General features: G+C 36.2%; 1 protein-coding gene and 1 non-coding gene across 2 annotated transcripts in view; both read left to right on the forward strand.

The window, feature by feature from the left end:
* MAP4K5 (mitogen-activated protein kinase kinase kinase kinase 5) overlaps positions 1-18,807 on the forward strand; it is a 137,902-nt gene that overhangs the window by 78,185 nt on the left and 40,910 nt on the right. Inside the window, exon 14 of the mRNA XM_065872807.1 lies at positions 11,049-11,127. Within this exon, the coding sequence (XP_065728879.1) occupies positions 11,049-11,127 (79 nt within the window). The remainder of the gene's footprint in view (positions 1-11,048; positions 11,128-18,807) is intronic.
* On the forward strand, positions 18,242-18,348 carry LOC136119770 (U6 spliceosomal RNA). The gene has a single exon (XR_010655728.1). It is a non-coding gene; the product is annotated as a U6 spliceosomal RNA (small nuclear RNA).

The following is an 18,807-nucleotide window of genomic DNA, read 5'->3' on the forward strand; positions in this document are numbered from 1 at the left end:
ATAGCATAAATGTATTTTTTCACTGGTATCTCTTTCTCTCTTTTATGATTCCTTTTTATTTCTGTCTCTTCATTTCTCTTTACGCCTTTATATCCCTTTATACCTCTATCTTCAGTTCTGGTAAGACTATAGGACTAAACTTTATGTGTTATTATTTATTGAAGGAAATTTTCTACTTCAGGTACTTAAGTTTCAAATTATATCGTATAAGTATCATGATAACTATTAACATTCATTGGGTAGTCTTCATGTGCCAAGTGTTAGGCTAAATAATTTCCATGTTAACTCATCTAATACTCAAAATGGTCCTTGGCAATATGTACTATTACTATCCCCATTTTACAAATAAGAAATGAAGGAGAAAGAATAGAAGTAATTTCATTTGCCCGAGATCATATGCCTAGCAACTAGTGGAACCAGGATTTGGATCCAGGCAAACTGACTTTAGAACCTACTCTTAGTTAATATACTATCATTTCTCTATATATACTTAATAGAAATAGTCATTAAACAGTCTTTACAAACTAATCATTGTCTAGTATATAACATAGTCTTGTCATGTCGTAAGGTACCCAGTGAATATTTTATTGAATGTTAAGTGAACTTTAATTGAAAATATTAAATAAACCAGCCATACATAGATTTCTTTTTACTTAAACCATCATTTGCAGACTTGTAATAATAAGATTTTAATCTCTTAAAAACTCAAAATTGTTCAAATTGTTTTAGTTTAAATGAAGCATTAGATATTACTTGATTCCTCAATTAGTGTTTCACTGGTTATGTAAATGACCAAACTCCTCTTTCATTCCCCACACAATTTTGCCAGGCTTCCTAAATCCACTCTTACATTTGGAATTCTCTATTTCTGTTTAATGATATCACCATAATTTTTAGTCCTTGAAATGCAAAACCTTGTTCCAGGCAGTTGGAGACACAATAGTGGGTGAGATTGACATGATCCCAATCTTCAAAGAACTTACAGAATGGTCTCAAAGGAAACTTAGAAATACCAACAAATAATTTACAAGTGTGATAACTGTTACAAAAAGGGAAAGACAGGGTGCTATGCAGGCATATTTTAGGGACAGGAAAGGACTCACTGTAGAAACAATATGTAAGATGAAAGCCTGAAGGATAAATAGTAATTAAAAGAAAAGACCAGTCAGAAGTGTTCTGAGCAAAAGGAAGAATAGCATGTTTGAAAGCCCTAGTGATAAGAGAGAGTGTGGTATACTTGAGGAATTAAAGAAAAGTAAGTCTGTTAGAGCAGAAAACAAGGAAGGAATTTGGTGGGAGATTAGGTCACAAAGCTAGACATTTCAAATGAAAAAAAAATGGGGGCTTTAAGGGCAGTAGAAACCATTAAAGGGTAAGGGAGTGATGTAATCAGATGTGCATTTTTTTTTCTTTAAAGATCTCTGACTTCAGAGTGGTGTTTTCATTCCTAAAGTCCTCTTAAGAGACTGTTGAAGTTATCCAGGATATAGATACTGATGTTTTGTAATAGGATGGTAGGGAAAAGATGGAAAAAGTGAACTAATTAAAGAATTATATGAGAGAGTTGGTGATTGGATGTAGAAATGAGGGAGGGGCGTGATAAAAGGGTTACTCCCAGATTTTGACTTGAACAGCTGGGTGGATATAAAAGTGCCACTTGTTGAGATAGAAATACTAAAGATCAGATTTGGGAAGAAAGGTGAGTTCAGTTTTGTATATGGTGATTTTAATGTTGCACCAGATTTCCAAATGGAGAAGTTTTATTAGGAGTTAGATATGTGGTTATAGCTTGGGGAGAAAAGTTTGGACTAGAGATATAAATTTGAGAGTTATTAGATATAATGGTTGTAGTTGATACCTTAAAGAGTAAATGTGATCATCCAAGGGAAGCGTGTAGAATGAGAAGAAGGCCTAGGACAGCTTTTGGGGGAAATTCCTCCCCCAAATTAAAAAATCTGGTACCCTAAGAGGAATGGCAAAGGATTAATAAAGAACATTAAAAGACAGTAGGAAAGTTTCAACAAGAATACTGCCTAGAAGTTACATTAAAGAAGTCTTTGGATTTAGGTGTTGGTGTTTGATTACTTTAAAGGGATAATTTAGGGACTTCCCTGGTGGTCCAGTGATTAAGAATCCACCATCCAATGTGGGGGACGTGAGTTCCATCCCTGGTCGGGGAACTAAGATCCCACATGCTACAAGGCAACTAAGGCCGCATGCCACAACTGCTGAACCTGTGCACTTTAGAGTCTGTGTGCCACAATTAGAGAACCTGTGTGCTCTGGAGCCTGGGTGCCACAACTAGATAGAAGCCTGAGTGCTGCAACGAAAGAATGCACGTGCTGCAATGAAGATCTGGCGTGCCACAACTAAGACCCAATGCAGCCAAATAAATAAATAATTATTTTTAAAAAAGGATAATATAAAAATGCTAGAGGTAAAGCTAGGCTGTAGTGGTTTGAAAAATAAATTTATTTATGAAATTCAGTTGTGAAAGAGGGGGATAAGATAGAGAAGTAGTTGGAGGAAAATGAGTTGACAGTGGATTTGTCTGTCTTCTGTCTCTATTTTTTGGCTATTGATTGATTGATTTTTTTTTTTATATGGGGCAAAAAAGTTTAAACAGGACGCTTATGAGAAGGATCCAATAGTTAGAAGAGTCAAGAAGCAAGGTGAATAGGCAAACTTCTTGAAAAGAAAGGAGAAGGTGAGATCTAGATTATAATGAGGGACTTAATCTTAAAGAAACACTTCTTGAAAGGCTTTCTTGGGAAATGTGGCATAGATGGTGCCTTGAAGACCTTGAGCTCACCTCCTCCAGTGGCCACACCAAATTTCAACTATCTATGAGAATGACCTGAAGACTAGCATAAAAGACTTTCCACAACTGAAGACATAAATAAGGAACCACAATGAGATGGGTAGGAGAGGTGGAAATATGGTATAGTCAAGACCCACCTCCCTGGGTAGGTGACCCACAAACAGGAGGATAATTACAATTGCAGATGTTCTCCCCAAGGGGCGAAGCATCTGAGCCCTGTGTTGGGCTCCCCAGCTGAAGGGTCCTGCACTGGGAAGATGGGGCCCCAAAACATCTGGCTTTGAAGGCCATCCTGGGCTTGCATACAAGAGAGCCAGAGGGCTGTAGGAAACAGAGACTCTGCTCTTATGAGGCGTGTGCAAAATCTCACATAGTCCAAATCCTAGCACAGAGCCAGTAATTTGAAAGGAACCCACCTGCTGATCTTGCAGAACCTCTTGGAGTGGCAGGAGACAACTGGTAGTTCCCCTAAAGATATAGATGACGACAGCTGTATTTGGGAGTTTCTTCTACCATTAGGACATCAATGCTGACAACCACCATTTTGGAGTCCTCCCACTACCCTATTAGTGTTGGGGGCTTATCTGCCCACCAGTGTGCTGGCACCAACCCTGAGCTTCCCTGATCCCCATAGCTAGCTGCCTTTGAACCTGGCCCTGCCCACCAGGAGACCAGCACCAGTAAGGTCCTAGCAACCAACTGGGCCAGAGGCCATGCCTACCCACCAGCACACCCACAGTGGTCAGCCTTGCCACAACAGAAGGACCCACACAGCCCACATAGGGGGCATCCCTAGAGCATATAGCTCTGCTGCCCAGAGGGGTGTGCTGTTGGGTCCCATAGGATGTCTCTTACATAAGGCCGCTCCTCCCAAATTCAGGAAACATAGCTGATCTACCTAATACTTACAAATAAACACAGAGAACTAGGCAAACAGAGGCAGAGGACTATGTTACACAGTCTACTGATAAAGAGTTTAAGGTAATAATCGTAAAGATTCTCAATGAACGCAGGAGAGGGATGGAAGAACACAGTAAGAATTTTAATAAAGAGTTAGAAATTATAATGGAGACCCAAACAGAGCTGAAGAATACAATAACTGAAATTAAAAACACTAGAAAGAAATAATAATAGATTTGATTATATAGAGGAACAGATCAGTGAACTGGAAGACGGAGTAGTGGAAATCACCTAAGCTGAAAAGGAAAAAGAGAAAAGAATTTTTTAAAAGAGTGGTTTAAGAGACCCCTGAGACAATATCAAGTGTACTAACATTCACATTCTAGGGATCCCAGAAGAAGAAAAGAGGGAAAGGAGCAGAGAACATATTTGAAGAAATAATAGCTGAAAACTTTCCTAACCTGGAAAAAGAAAGAGAAACCAAGGTTCATACCAAGACATATTATAATAAAAATGTCAAAAATTGAAGATGGCTTCCCTGGTGGTGCAGTGGTTGAGAGTCCGCCTGCCGACGCAGGGGACTCGGGTTCGTGCCCTGGTCTGGGAAGATCCCACATGCCGTGGAGTGGCTAGGCCCGTGAGCCATGGCCGCTGAGCCTGCACATCCGTAACCTGTGCTCCGCAACAGGAGAGGCCACAACAGTGAGAGGCCCACGTACCACAAAAAAAAAAAAAAAAATTGAAGATAGGGAATCTTAAAAACAGCAAGAGAAAAGCAACTAGATATGTACAAGGGAACTTCCATAAGATTCTCAGCTGACTTTTCAGTAGAAACTCTGCAGGTCAGAAGGGAGTGACACATTAAATCCAAAGTGATGAAGAAACCTACAACAAAGAACACTCTGCTTGGCAAGGCTATCATTCAGTCTTGAAGGAGAGATAAAGAGTTTTACAGACAAGCAAAAACTAAGAGAGTTCAACACCACTAAACCAGCTTTCAAAAAATGTTAAAGGGACTTCTCTAAGTGAAAAAGAAAAGTCCACTACTAGAAATATCAAAATTACAAATGGAAGAATCTCACTGGCAAAGGCAAACATATAGTAAAGGTAGTAGACCAGTCATTCATAAAGCTAGTATGAAAGTTAAAAAATAAAAGTAGTAAAATCATCTGTATCCACAGTAAATAGTTAAGGTATTCACAAAGCAAAAAAGATGTAAAACATGATGTCAAAAAAGCATTAAACATGAGGCAGAGGTAGGGGGTAAAAATTCAGGGTTGTTAGAATGTGTTTGAACTTGAGAGATCATCAGGTTAAAATAATTTTGTGTGTGTGTGTGTTGTTGTTGTTGTTGTTATCTGTGAACCTCATGGTAACCCCAAACCAAAAACCCATAATAAATACACCCTAAAGAAAGAGAAAGTAATCCAAACATAACACTAGTAATTAAATCACGAGGTAAGAGAGCAAAAGAAGAAAGGAACGAAAAAGAACTACAAAAACAACCAGAAAACAATGAACAAGATGGCAACACATACATACCTATCAATAATTACTTTAAGTGTAAATGGACTAAATGCTCCATTCAAAAGACATTGAGGGCTTCCCTGGTGCTGCAGTGGTTAAGAATCCGCCTGCCAATGCAGGGGACATGGGTTCAAGCCCTGGTTAAGGAAGATCTCCCATGCCATGGAGCAACTAAGCCTGTGCACCACAGCTACTGAGCCTGCGCTCTAGAGCCTGCAAGCCACAGCTACTGAGCACACATACCACAACTACTCAAGCCCACACACGTAGAGCCCATGCTGTGCAACAAGAGAAGCCACTACAATGAGAAACCTGCACACTGCAACAGAGTAGCCCCCACTTGCCGCAACTAGAGAAAGCCCACGTGCAGCCAAAAATAAAAATAAATAAAAGTTTTTTAAAGAAATTAAAAAAAAAACAGAGAATGGATGAATGGACCCAAAAATGAGACCCCTATATATACTGCCTACAAGAGACTCACTTCAGATCTAAAGACACACACAGACTGAGTAACGGGATGGGAAAAGGTATTCCATACAAATGGAAATCTGTAAAAAGCTGTAGCAATGCTTATATTAGACAAAATAAACTTTAAGACAAAGACTGTAGCAGGAGCCAAAGAAGGACATTACACAGTGATCAAGAGATCAGTCCAAGAAGATGCAACAATTGTAAATATATATGCACCCAATAGGAGCACCTCAATATATAAAGCAAACGTTAATAAATATAAAGTGAATAATTGACAGTAACACAATAATAGTAGGGGAATTTAATACACCACTTACATCAATGGACAGAAGATCCAGAAAGAAGGAAACACTGGCTTTAAATGACACATAGATCAGATGAACTTAATAGATAAAATAGAACATTCTATCCAAAAGCAGCAAAGTATATATGCTTTCAACTGCTACCTTCTCTGGGATAGATCACATGGTAAGCCACAAAACAAGGCTCAATAAATTTAAGATTGAAATCATACCAAGCATTTTTTCTGACAATAGTATGAAACCAGAAATCAACTACAAGAAACAAACTACAAAAATCACAAACATGTCGAGGCTAAATAATATGCTCTTAACTAACCAGTGGGTCACTGAAGAAACCAAAGAGGAAATCAAAAAATAACTGGAGACAAATGAAAATAGAAACACAACCATCCATCCAAAATCTATGGCATTCAGCAAAAGCAGTCTAAAGGGGAAGTTTTTAGAGATAGATGTCTACCTCAGGAAACAAGAAAAATCTCAAACATCTGACCATACACCTAAAGGAACTAGAAAAAGAAGAACAAACAAAACCAAAAGTTAGTAGAGGGAAAGAAATAATAAAGATCAGAGCAGATATAACTGAAATAGAAACTTAAAAAAAAAATGGAAAAGAACAATGAAACTAAGAGTTGGTTCTTTGAAAAGATAAATTGATAAACCTTTAGCCAGACTCATCAAGAAGAAAAGAGAGAGGATCCAAGTAAAATCATAAGTGAAAAGAAGTTACTACTGACACAACAGATAATCGAGAGAATCATAAGAAAATAATACAAACAATTATACACCAATAAAATGGAGAACTTAGAAGAAATGGATAAATTTCTAGAGACATACAAACTCCCAAGACTGAATCAGGAAGAAATAGAAAATAAGAAGAGATGGATTACCTTTAAGGAAATAGGATCAGTAATACAATAAACTTCCAAAAGTCCAGTACCAGTTTCACAGGTGAATTCTACCCAACTTTTAGAGAAGAGTTAATAGCTATCCTTCTCAAACTATTCCAAAAAATTGCAGAGGAAGGAATGCTTGTGAATTCTTTCTACAAGGCCAGCATCACCCTGACACTAGAATAAGACAAGAACACCACAAAAAAAAAGAAGAGAAAATTACAGGCCAATATCACTGATGAACATAGATGTAAAAATCCTCAACAAAATATGAGCAAATCAAATTCAACAATATGTTAAGAGAATAATACAATACAATGTACAATAATACAGTACAATACTATGATCAAGTGGGATTTATCCCAGGGTTACAAGAATGGTTCAGTATCCACAAATAAATCCATGTGAGACACCACATTAACAAATTGAAGAACAAAAATCATGATCATCTCAGTAGATGGCAGAAAAAAGTTTTGACAAAGTTCAACATCCATTTATGTTAAAAACTCATCAAAGTGTGTATAAAGGGAGCATACCCAACATAATAAAGATGCTATATGACAAAACTACAGCCAACATCATGCTCAACAGTGGAAAGCTAAAAGTATCTCCTCTAAGATCAAAAACAAGGCAAGGTTGCTCACTCTTGCCACTTTTATTCAGTATAGTATTGGAAGTCCTAGCCATAGCAGTCAGACAAGAAACATAAGTAAAAGGAGTCCAAATTGGAAAAGAAGAAGTAAAACTGTCACTGTTTGCATATAACGTGAATACATTATATATAGAAAATCATTATATAGAATACATTATATATAGAAAAGTATATATGGAAAATCCTAAAGATGCAGTAAAAAAAGAAAAACAACAACTGTTAGAACTAATAAATGAATTCAGTAAAGTTGCAGGATACAAAATTAATATACAGAAATCTGTTGCATTTGTGTACACTAAAAATGAGCTATCAGGGAAATTAAGAAAACAATCCCATTTACAATTGCATCAGAAAGAATAGGGACTTTCCTGGCAGTCCAGTGGTTAAGACTGCACTCCCAATGGAGGGGCCATGGGTTTGACCCCTGGTCGGGGAACTGAGATCCCACATGCCACATGGCACAGCCAAAAAAAAAAAAAAAGGAAAAATATACTGTGCTCATGGATTGGAAGAATTAATATTGTTAAAATGACCATATTGCCCAAGGCAGTCTGCAGATTCAGTGCAATCCCTATCAGAATACCAATGGCATTCTTCACAGAACTGGAACAAACAATTCTACAATTTGTATGGAAACACAAAAGACCCCAAATAGCGAAAGCAACTTGAAGAAGAAAAATGGAGCTGGAGGAAGCAGAGTCCCTGATTTCAAACTGTACCACAAAGCTACAGTAATCAAAATAGTGTGGTACTGGCGCTACGACAGACACATAGATCAATGAAACAAAATAGAGAGCCCAGAAATAAACCCACATTTATATGGGCAATTTATGACAAAGGAGGCAAGAATATACAGTGGTATACTCCCAATAAATAGTATTGGGAAAACTGGACAGCTACATGCAAAAGTATCAAGCCGGACTACTTTCTCATATCATATACAAAAAATAACTCAAAATGGATTAAACACTTAAACGTAAGACCTGAAACCATAAAACTCCTAGAAAAAGAACATATGTAGTATGGCCTTTGATATCAGTCTTGGCAATATTTTTTTGTATATGTCTCCTCAGGCAAGGGAAACAAAAGCAAAAATAAACAAATGGGACACATCAAACTAAAAAGTTTTTTGCACAGCAAAGAAAACTCAACAAAATGAAAATGTCACCTACTGAATGGGAGAAGATATTTGCAAATGATATATCCTGATAAGGGGTTAATATGCAAAATATACCAAGAACTCATACAACTGAATATCAAAAGAAAAACAACCCAAATAAAAAATGGGTAGAGGACATGAATAGACATTTTTTCCAAAGAAGACACACAGTTGGCCAGTAGACACATGAAAAATGCTCAACATCACTAATCATAAGGGAAATGCAAATCAAAACCACAGTGAGGTATCACCTCACACTTGTCAGAATGGCTAGCATTAGGAAGACTGCAAATAACAAGTGTTGACACTGGTGTGGAAAAAAAGGGAATCCTTGTGTTATTGCTGGTGGGATTGTAAATTGGTGCACCCACTATGGAAAACAGTATGGAGGTTCCTCAAAAAATTAAAAACAGAAGTGCCATATTATCTAGCAATTTGATTTCTAGGTATTTACCTGGAGAAAACAAAAACACTAATTTGAAAAAATACATGTACCAACATTACAGTAGCCAACATATGGAAGCAACCTAATGGATAAAGAGGATATGGTGTATATATATACAGTGGAATATCACTTAGCCATTAAAAATGAAATCTCATTTTTGACAACAGGGCTGGCTCTAGAAGCTATTATGCTAATTAAATAAGTCAGACAAAGATAGATACCACATGATCTCATTTATATGTGGAATCTAAAGAATCTAAAAAGGAAAATGAAATAAAATGAAAACAGACTCAGATACAGAGAAGAAACAGGTGTTTGCCAGAAGGGAGGCTTGTGGGTGTGGGCAAAATAGGTGAAGGCTATTAAGAGGTACAGACCTCCAGTAATATAATAATTAAGTCACAGGGTTATTATACACAGCATAAGGAATATGGTCAGTAATATTAATTTTGTATGGGGACAGACGGTGATCACCTCTTAATGTATACAAATGTCAAATAATTCTATAGCACATCAGAAGCTCAGGGTTGTCATTTTGGTATGCCATTGTACAGAAGGATGGCAGGGGTTGGGGAGGGGAGGCAAATCAAATTTAGGATATATGCAAGAGATTGCTTGAAATTATGGGCCACCAGCTCTAAACTGGATAGGAAAAAAAGTGAAGATCGGAGAAATGCATATGGAGAGTGAGAAAGTGATGGATGGACTTGAGATTTCAGTGTGAGCATTTAAAAATTATTGGAGTAAATGAGAGGGTAAGTTCAAAGGATGAGAAGTTTGGAGTATTATGTGAATTCATATGTCAGAGCGGATAACAGAGTCCAAGATATGATTTTAGTAGTGTAGAGTACATTGAAGTATGGTAGAAGGTCTTCAGAGATAAGGTCAGAAAACTTAAATCTAGAGCAATGGTCTTTTGAAGTCCTTTGGTATGACGGTGGGTCTTAAAGTAGAGAAAAAGACATCTGAGCCCCTCTCCGAGTCATCAGTGAATGAGAATGAGTCATCAGAAATTTGGTAGATAGGGGTTGAGCTGAAGGCATTGTTTCAAAAGATCAGGAGCTTATACAAAAGGGTGGAAGTGGTAAGCTTTCTCCCTTGGTTTACTACCATACTCTTACTCAGTCTCCCTCCATATAGTATTTCTTTCCTCCGTACCCTCTTACATACTTAATCAGGTTACTCTTAAAGCTGACTCTTGTGACGGCACTCCCTTTCTGTAGAATCTCCAATAAATTATTTTGCCAAGACATTCAGAGCCTTTCATGATGTGGCTCATCCTCAAGTCTGTCTTTCCAGCTTTGTCATCTCTTCACTTAATGTTCACTGTAGTCAAATAATTACCAACTCCAATTCCCCTAAACACTCCACTATTTCCTTTTTTTCTTGTATCACTTTGTTCATAGTCTTTGTGCTGTCTAAAATGCTTTTCCCACCTTGCTGCACATTCAATGCCTACTTGTCCTTCTAGGCCTCACATAAGATTACAGCTCTGTCATGGAGAATTTCTTTACCCTTTCAGGTGAAAGTCATTTCTTCTTCCCCTGGGCATTAATAGTAATCTTAATGAATGCCACTTATCATTTTCTAATATTATAAGTGTTTGTGTGTCTTATCTTCTTAGAGTATAAGCTCTTTTGAAGGTAACATTTCCATCTGATTTTCTTTGCATCTCTTCAGTATTTTATACAGTATAAACATGGACTAAATGAATACACTTTTAAAGTATCTTAGTGTTCATTTTTTAAAATATTTATCCTACAATTTATTAGTAAGTAGTCATGCTTGTCAATAAATAATTTAGTTAAAAAGAGAAAGTTTGACCTTCTAACTTTGTCACTGAATTTTTTTAAAGTATATGTATTATGTTTATATTCACAGCCCCATGCAATCATTCGTCATACCATTAGATCTACGAACAGGAATGCCAGAGCTGAACGGACAGCTTCAGAAATAAATTGTATGTGTTTGGTATACATTTTCAATTGGTGGTTTTGGAGGGTTGAGCTGGGTGTTCTTGTGGAATTTTTTGGAATAATAAAGTCTCACTAACTGTGGCTACATACTTTAACATAACAGGATATCTCTAAAATAAAGGCTGCTTTTCTGGCTTGTAATGGAATTCTCTTGGTTTTATAATTAAATAGTTTTTATTTTCTAATTATAAAGTCAATATATGTCTATTGCAGAAAATTTGCAAGAGGAAAAAAGTAGAAAATTAACATTGCCCATAATCATATCACCCAACACCAGCCCAAAGATAATACTTTGCTAAATTTCCTTCATGTTTTTTCACGTATAGTTTTACATGACTGAATTTATGCTATACATAAAATTTTGCTTAACATAGTCAGAAGTATTTTCTATGTATTAGCCTAGGCTTTGTAACCATTATGTTTAATGGTTTTATCCTCTTTTATTGAGTTGATGTATTGTAGCTCCTATTGTTGGACCTTTGGGTTGGTTTCAGTTTTTTAAGTCAAGTTAACAATAAGGTGAATATTTTCTAAAGTGCATATTTAAAGGGGGAAATTGATTTTTATTCAATAAATCATTGACAAAAATTTTATATTAACAATATTTGTCATTTTAGCCACATTAATTTGGAAGAACAGATTTGCAAAGAATTTTTAGATATAAGTATATTGACTTAAATTGTTTCAAAAGAGGTTTAAAGTAGTTTACATTAAAATAAGCCATAAATTAAAATTATAAACCACAATGGAGGAAGATAATTTATTATATATTTAGGCTAATTAGAATTATTGCAGATGAGCATTTTGTTTTTTTGAAACCAGACATTTCTAGCTTTCTGGATACACCTTTGGAAATCTAGGTCATTGGAGAGTTAGAATGTCCTTCCCATATCAGTTGTGTCAGTCAGATCTTTTCAGAGTTACACCAATAATTCGAGATTTTCTGTGTTTGTTAGTCCCAGATTGCTGATATGTTCTTATGCTATCTTCTTATATAATCCCCAGTGAACTCTCTGGGCTTCCAGTACCAGACAGAAAAGTAGCAAAGTTATATTCCATTAAAAGCTATTGTGTTTATTTTATGCAGCTGTATAGTATTCAGTTAATGTAGTCTAAGTGTATCTTTTCTTGTATAGCTTTTGTTTTTTGTGTCATATATAGTAAGGTCTTCCTGATTTTAAGGTTATAAAAGGATTTTCCTATTGTTTCTTCTCGTATTTTTACAGTTTCATGTTTTTAATATTTAAATGTTTGATATAAGGTATTAACTTATTTGGTAGAAGGTATGAAATATGAATTCAACTTCAGTTTCATTCTAAATATCTACCCGTTTGCCTCAATGCTATTTATTAAAAACTTGATATTTTCGCTAATAGATTTGATATGTCATCTTTATTATGTACTAAATTGCCACATATATTTTAGGGCTTTTTCTGGAAATTCTATTCTGTTACATTAATATACCTAGTCCTGTGCTGGTCTCATGCTTCTGATTATTATGTCTTTATAATACCTGTTAAAGTGTGATAGAAATAATCCTTCTCCTACTGTCCCTCACCCCCTCCACACAAACACACACACAAACACCATGTTGCTATCCTTTTACTGAGATCTCATAAATTTGTACACTAACTTATAAGTGTCTGGAGTACTAATGTCTTCATGGAGTGAGTCCTATGTGCTTCATGTACCAGACAGAAGACAGTAGAATTGAAGTTCATTTTATTGGTCGATTTATCTTTAAATTCTCCCAAGTCATCTTTTGTGTCCATCAGGATTGTTTTATAGTTTTGTTTTTGTTTGTTTGATAGATTTCATACATACCTAGTTAGTTCTGTTCTTAGTTTTTTGTTTCGGTTTTTTAAATTGATCTGATAACTTACATGTAGTAAAATGCTTAAGTCTACTGCACAATGAATTTTTAAATTTGTATACACTCATGAAACTACCACCCAGATCAAGATATAGAACATTATCAGAATCTCTGAAGGCTTCCTCATGCTCCTTTACAATCAGTACCCTTCCATCTTCCTGTATCCCCCTGCCCTCCCACTGCCCAGGCTAATCACTATTCTGATCTCTGTCACTGTAGATTGGTTTTTACCTGATTTTGATCTTAAGATAAATAGGATAAACCAACATGCATCTTTTTTGCCTGATTTCTTTTGCTCAACATTATGTCTGTGAGAGTCCTTCGTGTCATGTGTAGCAATAATAGTTTATTGTTTTCATTGTAATATAGTATTTCATTGTTATACCACAATTTATCCATTCTTTACTTGACAGGCATTTGATTTGTTTCCAGTTTGGGGCTATTAGGATGATTATAATCATCCTTACTATGTGTTTTCAGTTGACATAACTAATTATTATGATCCTGGCCTGATCTAAGACCACCAGGGACAAATGTATAGTCCAACAAAGTCAGGTTTATTGACTCCTTGCAATGAGGGAGAACACGTACCAGAGGAACCATGGAACATCTCATTAAACAGGAAAAGAAGAGTTAGAGGGTTTTTGGAAAAAGTGGAGTTCAAGTGAAATTTAGGTGAAAGCTTAAAGCAAAGTAGGGATGTGTATGTAAGAGTTTGTACTGTAAAAATAGACTCAGGAGCCTGTTTCCTTGGAAACTTGGAATGTTGTATTCAGTAACCCCTTTATTTGAAGCTCTGTATGTAGGTTGGAAATTGAGGCTGCTTCTCTCTCACTGACTTAAATCTTCCAGGCAAGAATGGAATGGTTCATTTTAATGTATATGATTTCATACAGCAAAGTTTCTGACAGTCTGTGATTTTAGAGAATGATATTTCTCAGTAAGATAGCATTGGTAATTCAGGGCGGGGGTCATCATGTGATACTTTACATATGCAGCATATCCTTGGGAGAAACATTGTTTCTTCTTGACTTTGCATTTGGATTTGTGTCTGTCCTCCCAGTCTGATGAATGGCAAGGCAGATTACTTTCTCATTCTGATCCAGATATGGGTGTGTTACCTAAATTCCCTATTTTTAAAAAAAAAAAAATTTCATCTGAAAAGTCACCTTTTGCTTGAGTCCAGTTGATGCCGAAAGCTCGGCTTCTGTGCACTGGTGCCAAATCGAATCTCGGAGACAGAGTTTGGGGTGAAGTAGAGAAGAATAGCTTTATTGCTTTGCCAGGCAAAGGGCGACAGAGAGGGCTCCTGCCCCTAAAAACTATGTGTTCCAACCTGGGAGGATTTGATGAGAAGTTTTATAACTACCGTTCAAGGGTGGCGTTGCTGATAAGATTAGAGTGTGTGAAGGGCCTCCACTCTTCTAATCTGGCCTCAAGTAATCTTGATGAGCTTCTCTGGTTCTTTTAATGTAGCCTCAGGTGGTCTTTCTCTGGTATGAAGAATGTTGACCTCTTAAAAGAGCTTAAAGGCATTGTTATGTGTATCCCTTGAGGTGGAACCAGGACCCTGCCCCAAGACTGCACTGTTGTTCCCTGGCTGCGCCTCCCCTGTCTTTGCATCCCTTCCCGGATTAGCAGCAGTTCGAATCTGCCCTTTGGAATTCAAGGAAGGTCATGGAGGCTGGAGTCAAGAGACAGGGGACAGAAAGGCTTCCGAGCCCAGGAGCCCCATAGGGTCCTGCTGGGTTTCACAGTTACCTAGGAAGCCAACTAATTACAAAGAATTGGCACCAAAGGGATATGAGAGGTATCAACAAAGAAAATGACTACCTGTCAGTTTAAGTGTATGATTTTAGCTGACTCACAAGTAAATTTTAGCCAGGTATTTGGACTCATACCAGGGACTCACTAAGGTTACACAGAGCAGTATTAAGAATAAAGACTCTACAGGTATCATGATTAAGAGGTAACAAGTCTGTCAGCAATCCAAAAGTTTCAACTGGCAAAGGAAGAAAAAATGTAGCTCAAAAGCTATAGTATGCACATTAAAGTATGATAATCAGTGTCTTTGGTCATCTTTTTCCATGGGTCTTGGGCAAATGATTCATTTCATGTCATCAGCTAGATTCAATAGACTTGTGTAGAAACTGATTTTTGCAGTCATCTATTTCTGAAGATTTTTTTTCATCTCCAGTTTGAGATGTCCTACTAAGGCAATCTTGCACTGATTTAAATTGGCCCATGTCTCTATAATTAAGAGACAGGAATACAAGGATCATCACCCTGTTTTACTGTTGTGTTAGTTGTTAACAGTACCTGGCAAGATTCTATCTATTGAGGTTAGAGAGAAGTTTTTCAGAAGGCAGTTTCTGAGTTCTAAATGAAAAGGTTATTCAGAGGAAACACTTCTTGGACATGTTTGAGTATAAAACTGTGTGTACTGTACAAGTCTCAGCTGTATTAGTCTGTAATAATGTAGAAACTGGAGTTGGGGGCAGTATTCCCAGATGTATAAGACACTCAGTTTTGGGTTCATTGGGAGAGAGTTAATGGGCTCCTAGGGAATTGACCTCATTTTCTTTCAAGCCAAACAAATAAAGAAGCAAAACCTACTTTAGGCTAAGGAGATCTAAGAATTTCTGAAAGTTTACCCAGCTTAAGTTTGAAAATTCCATTTGTCCTTTTTATTTCATGTGAAGACCAGCGATGATAAATGTGATAAAGATTTTGAGATGTATTGTCTCACAAATCTCCTTAGTAACAGTTCTAGAGAAATGAGTGTTTACTAGGTAAGTAATTAGAGCTCTCCCAGGTAGGAAACACAAACTCAAGCAGCATTTTTTGGCCATTGTTAAAGGTGAGCCTTTTTAAACAACCTTTGATCCATCCTAGAAATAGATATACAATAACCAAAACAAAAGTATTTGTTGTCAGGAAAACTATTTATGAAAAATTATCTGAAGTATAGCATACCCATATGTTCTTCTACATTGGTATTTTTTTTTTTACATTGGTATTTTTTAAGCTGCAGGTTGCAACACAATCCATGACATCAATTCAGATTCTTTTTTAAAGGCACAAAATAGCAAGTATTTAAGTGCATCAGTTGGATTCTTAATAGGTACTATACCTTGAAACTTTTGTGGATTTTTTTTGTTTGTTGCTTTGTTAGCAATTTGACTGTGATGTGCCTAGGTGCATTTTTCTTGTTGTTTGTTCTGTTTAGTGTTTATTGAGTTTCTTAGATCTATGAATTGATATTTTTCATCAAATTGGGGACACTGTTTCTTAGTTTTTCTGTCCCAGATTCCCTCTTCTCCTTCTGGGACTCCAGTTACATGTTAGACCACGTGATGTTGTTTCATAGGTCACTGAGGCTCTGTTCTCCCTGACCCCCATAAACACACATAAGGTGTTTTTGTTCTCTATACTTAAGTTTAGTTTCTGTTGCCCTAATTTTAAGTTCATTGACCTTTTCTTCTGTAGTGTTCAGTCTGCTGTTTAAGCCCATCAGTGAATTTTATTTCAGATATTGTATTTTCTGGATCTAGACTTTCATTGAGATAGATAAGATAGATAGATAGGAAGAAAAATGGATCGATGGATGGATGGATGGATGGTTACATACATATATAATACACATATATGTATAGTTTCTATCTCTTTACTGATAATTTCCATCTGTTTACTTATTGTGTCCATCTTTTCTCTTAAATCCTTGAATAAATTTATGATAGATGTTTTAAAGTCCTTGTGTGCTAATTTCAACATCTGTGTCATCTCTGAGTCTATATCTGTTTTTTTAAACTGATTATGATTTTTATTTTTTTCTACTTCTATATTCATTTTTTTTATTGTATCTTGGATGTTGTGATACAACATTGAGTGTCTGGATTTTGATCTCTTTATTTTAGGGTGTTTAAAGCATAAATTAACTGGTAGGTCATTGCAGTCCTTTCAAGGCCTATGTCAGGTTTTACTACAGTATTCAGCAAAGTCTTTCCTCTGGGTGGAAACTCGTTTCTTTCCTGGTACTGTGTGATCACTAGAACTTGCATTTAGCTTACAGCACTGTGTTAGCTGTTTTTCTGACATACCTTGCATAGTCTTGCTTCACTTGTGGGCAATTTAGTATGCAACCAAAGACTTTTCTAAGGAGACATAGTTTTCTCATTTCTGGCCCTCTGCCCTTCAAATTCCCACTGCCTAAGCAGCCCCAGTCTATAGTCTTTCTTTCCTGCACCCAGTGAAACTCTCTCTTTGGGTTCTACTTTCTTGGAAAGTACCCCCACGCAGAAATCAGGGGTGAGTGGGGATCTTAACACCATCTTTCAAGGATTACAACCCTGTGATATCTGTTAACCCATTGCCTCAAAATAATTGCTTCATATAGCTTGTATGCACACATGTATTTGTGTTACGTTGTAGTTGTTTATAGCAAAAGGGTAAGTCTAATTCCTGTTACTTATTATACCTATAATTATTATGCCTATAATAAGTAACATCTTTTAGAGATAAATGAGAATGTATAATAGAAGACCTCCCCATCTTTGTATTTTTATAAGCCAAAGACACACCCAAAGGTACTGCCAGGATTTTCTTTAAAGCAAAACAAAACAGCTTGGAGTCCATTCCTGCACACAGAACAATGATACTGGAGATTCTAGCATTCTTTGCCATAAAGCATGGCTGTAGTAATTTTAGACTTGTCATAAGGAATTTGATTTTTTTTAAGGAATATTTTTCTTACATGTTAAAGTAAAACATCTTAAATGTTTATGCTGATATAAAAGAAATGAAATTTTTATTTTCAATCATTCATACTGGTATGGATGGATGCAGTTGATATTTTACTATATGTTTAATTGAAATTTATAAGCTCATTTTTCTCTGGTAATTTTTTAAGTCTTGAAATTTGCTGATTATGTAATTATTGAAAATATTTTCTTTCTTTCCTTTCCATATTTATGCCTTTTATAATTTACCTCTAGACCTGCTTGCCAGTATTTCTAGTTGTGACCAAAAAAAAAAAAAAAATCTTTAACTCATCTTTGTCTCAAATGAGTGAAGTGGTTCTTTGTGAATTATAGTAATGGCTCTTGAATTAAGATATTTTTAAATTATTTTAAGAATTAAGTCATTCATGAACAACTTCTTTTTATTTTAGATTATTTTTAAAAAGTAGATACTATATTTTATGGAATGTCTTTGAAAATTTTATGGTGCTCGCTTCGGCAGCACACATACTAAAATTGGAACGATACAAAGAAGATTAGCATGGCCCCTGTGCAAGGGTGACACGCAAATTCTTGAAGCAGTCCATATTTTTAAAATTTAGTTTGACAATAACAAACACCTAATTAACGTTTCTAAATATAATACCATCCCTCCTGATGCGTTGTGGGTATTGCATACACTAGCAACCATTTTATTAAAAAACATTAATTGCAGTTGGATTTGTTTTGGGATTCATGCATAATCCATTTAGTACATAGCAGAACTAACTCATTTTGAAGGAATTATAAATGAAATCCTTCATTTATAAGGATTTATAAGGAAATCCTACACAAGTCTATCATTTAATTCACATTGTAGTCAAGGAAGGGGAAAGTTTGCCTTCAGAAAATTCTGTGGCTCTTCTGTGATCTTTGATGTGGCCCTCCCTCGCTCTCTCCCTCCCACCCTTCCTTCCTTCCTTCCTCCCTCCCTCCCTCCCTCCCTCCCTCCCTTCCCTCCCTCTCTCTCTCTGGGAAGGTACCCAAAATGTGTTCATGCAGTGTACAGACAA

The sequence above is a fragment of the Phocoena phocoena genome, chromosome 2, assembly GCF_963924675.1.
Source record: "Phocoena phocoena chromosome 2, mPhoPho1.1, whole genome shotgun sequence".
Taxonomy (NCBI): domain Eukaryota; kingdom Metazoa; phylum Chordata; class Mammalia; order Artiodactyla; family Phocoenidae; genus Phocoena; species Phocoena phocoena.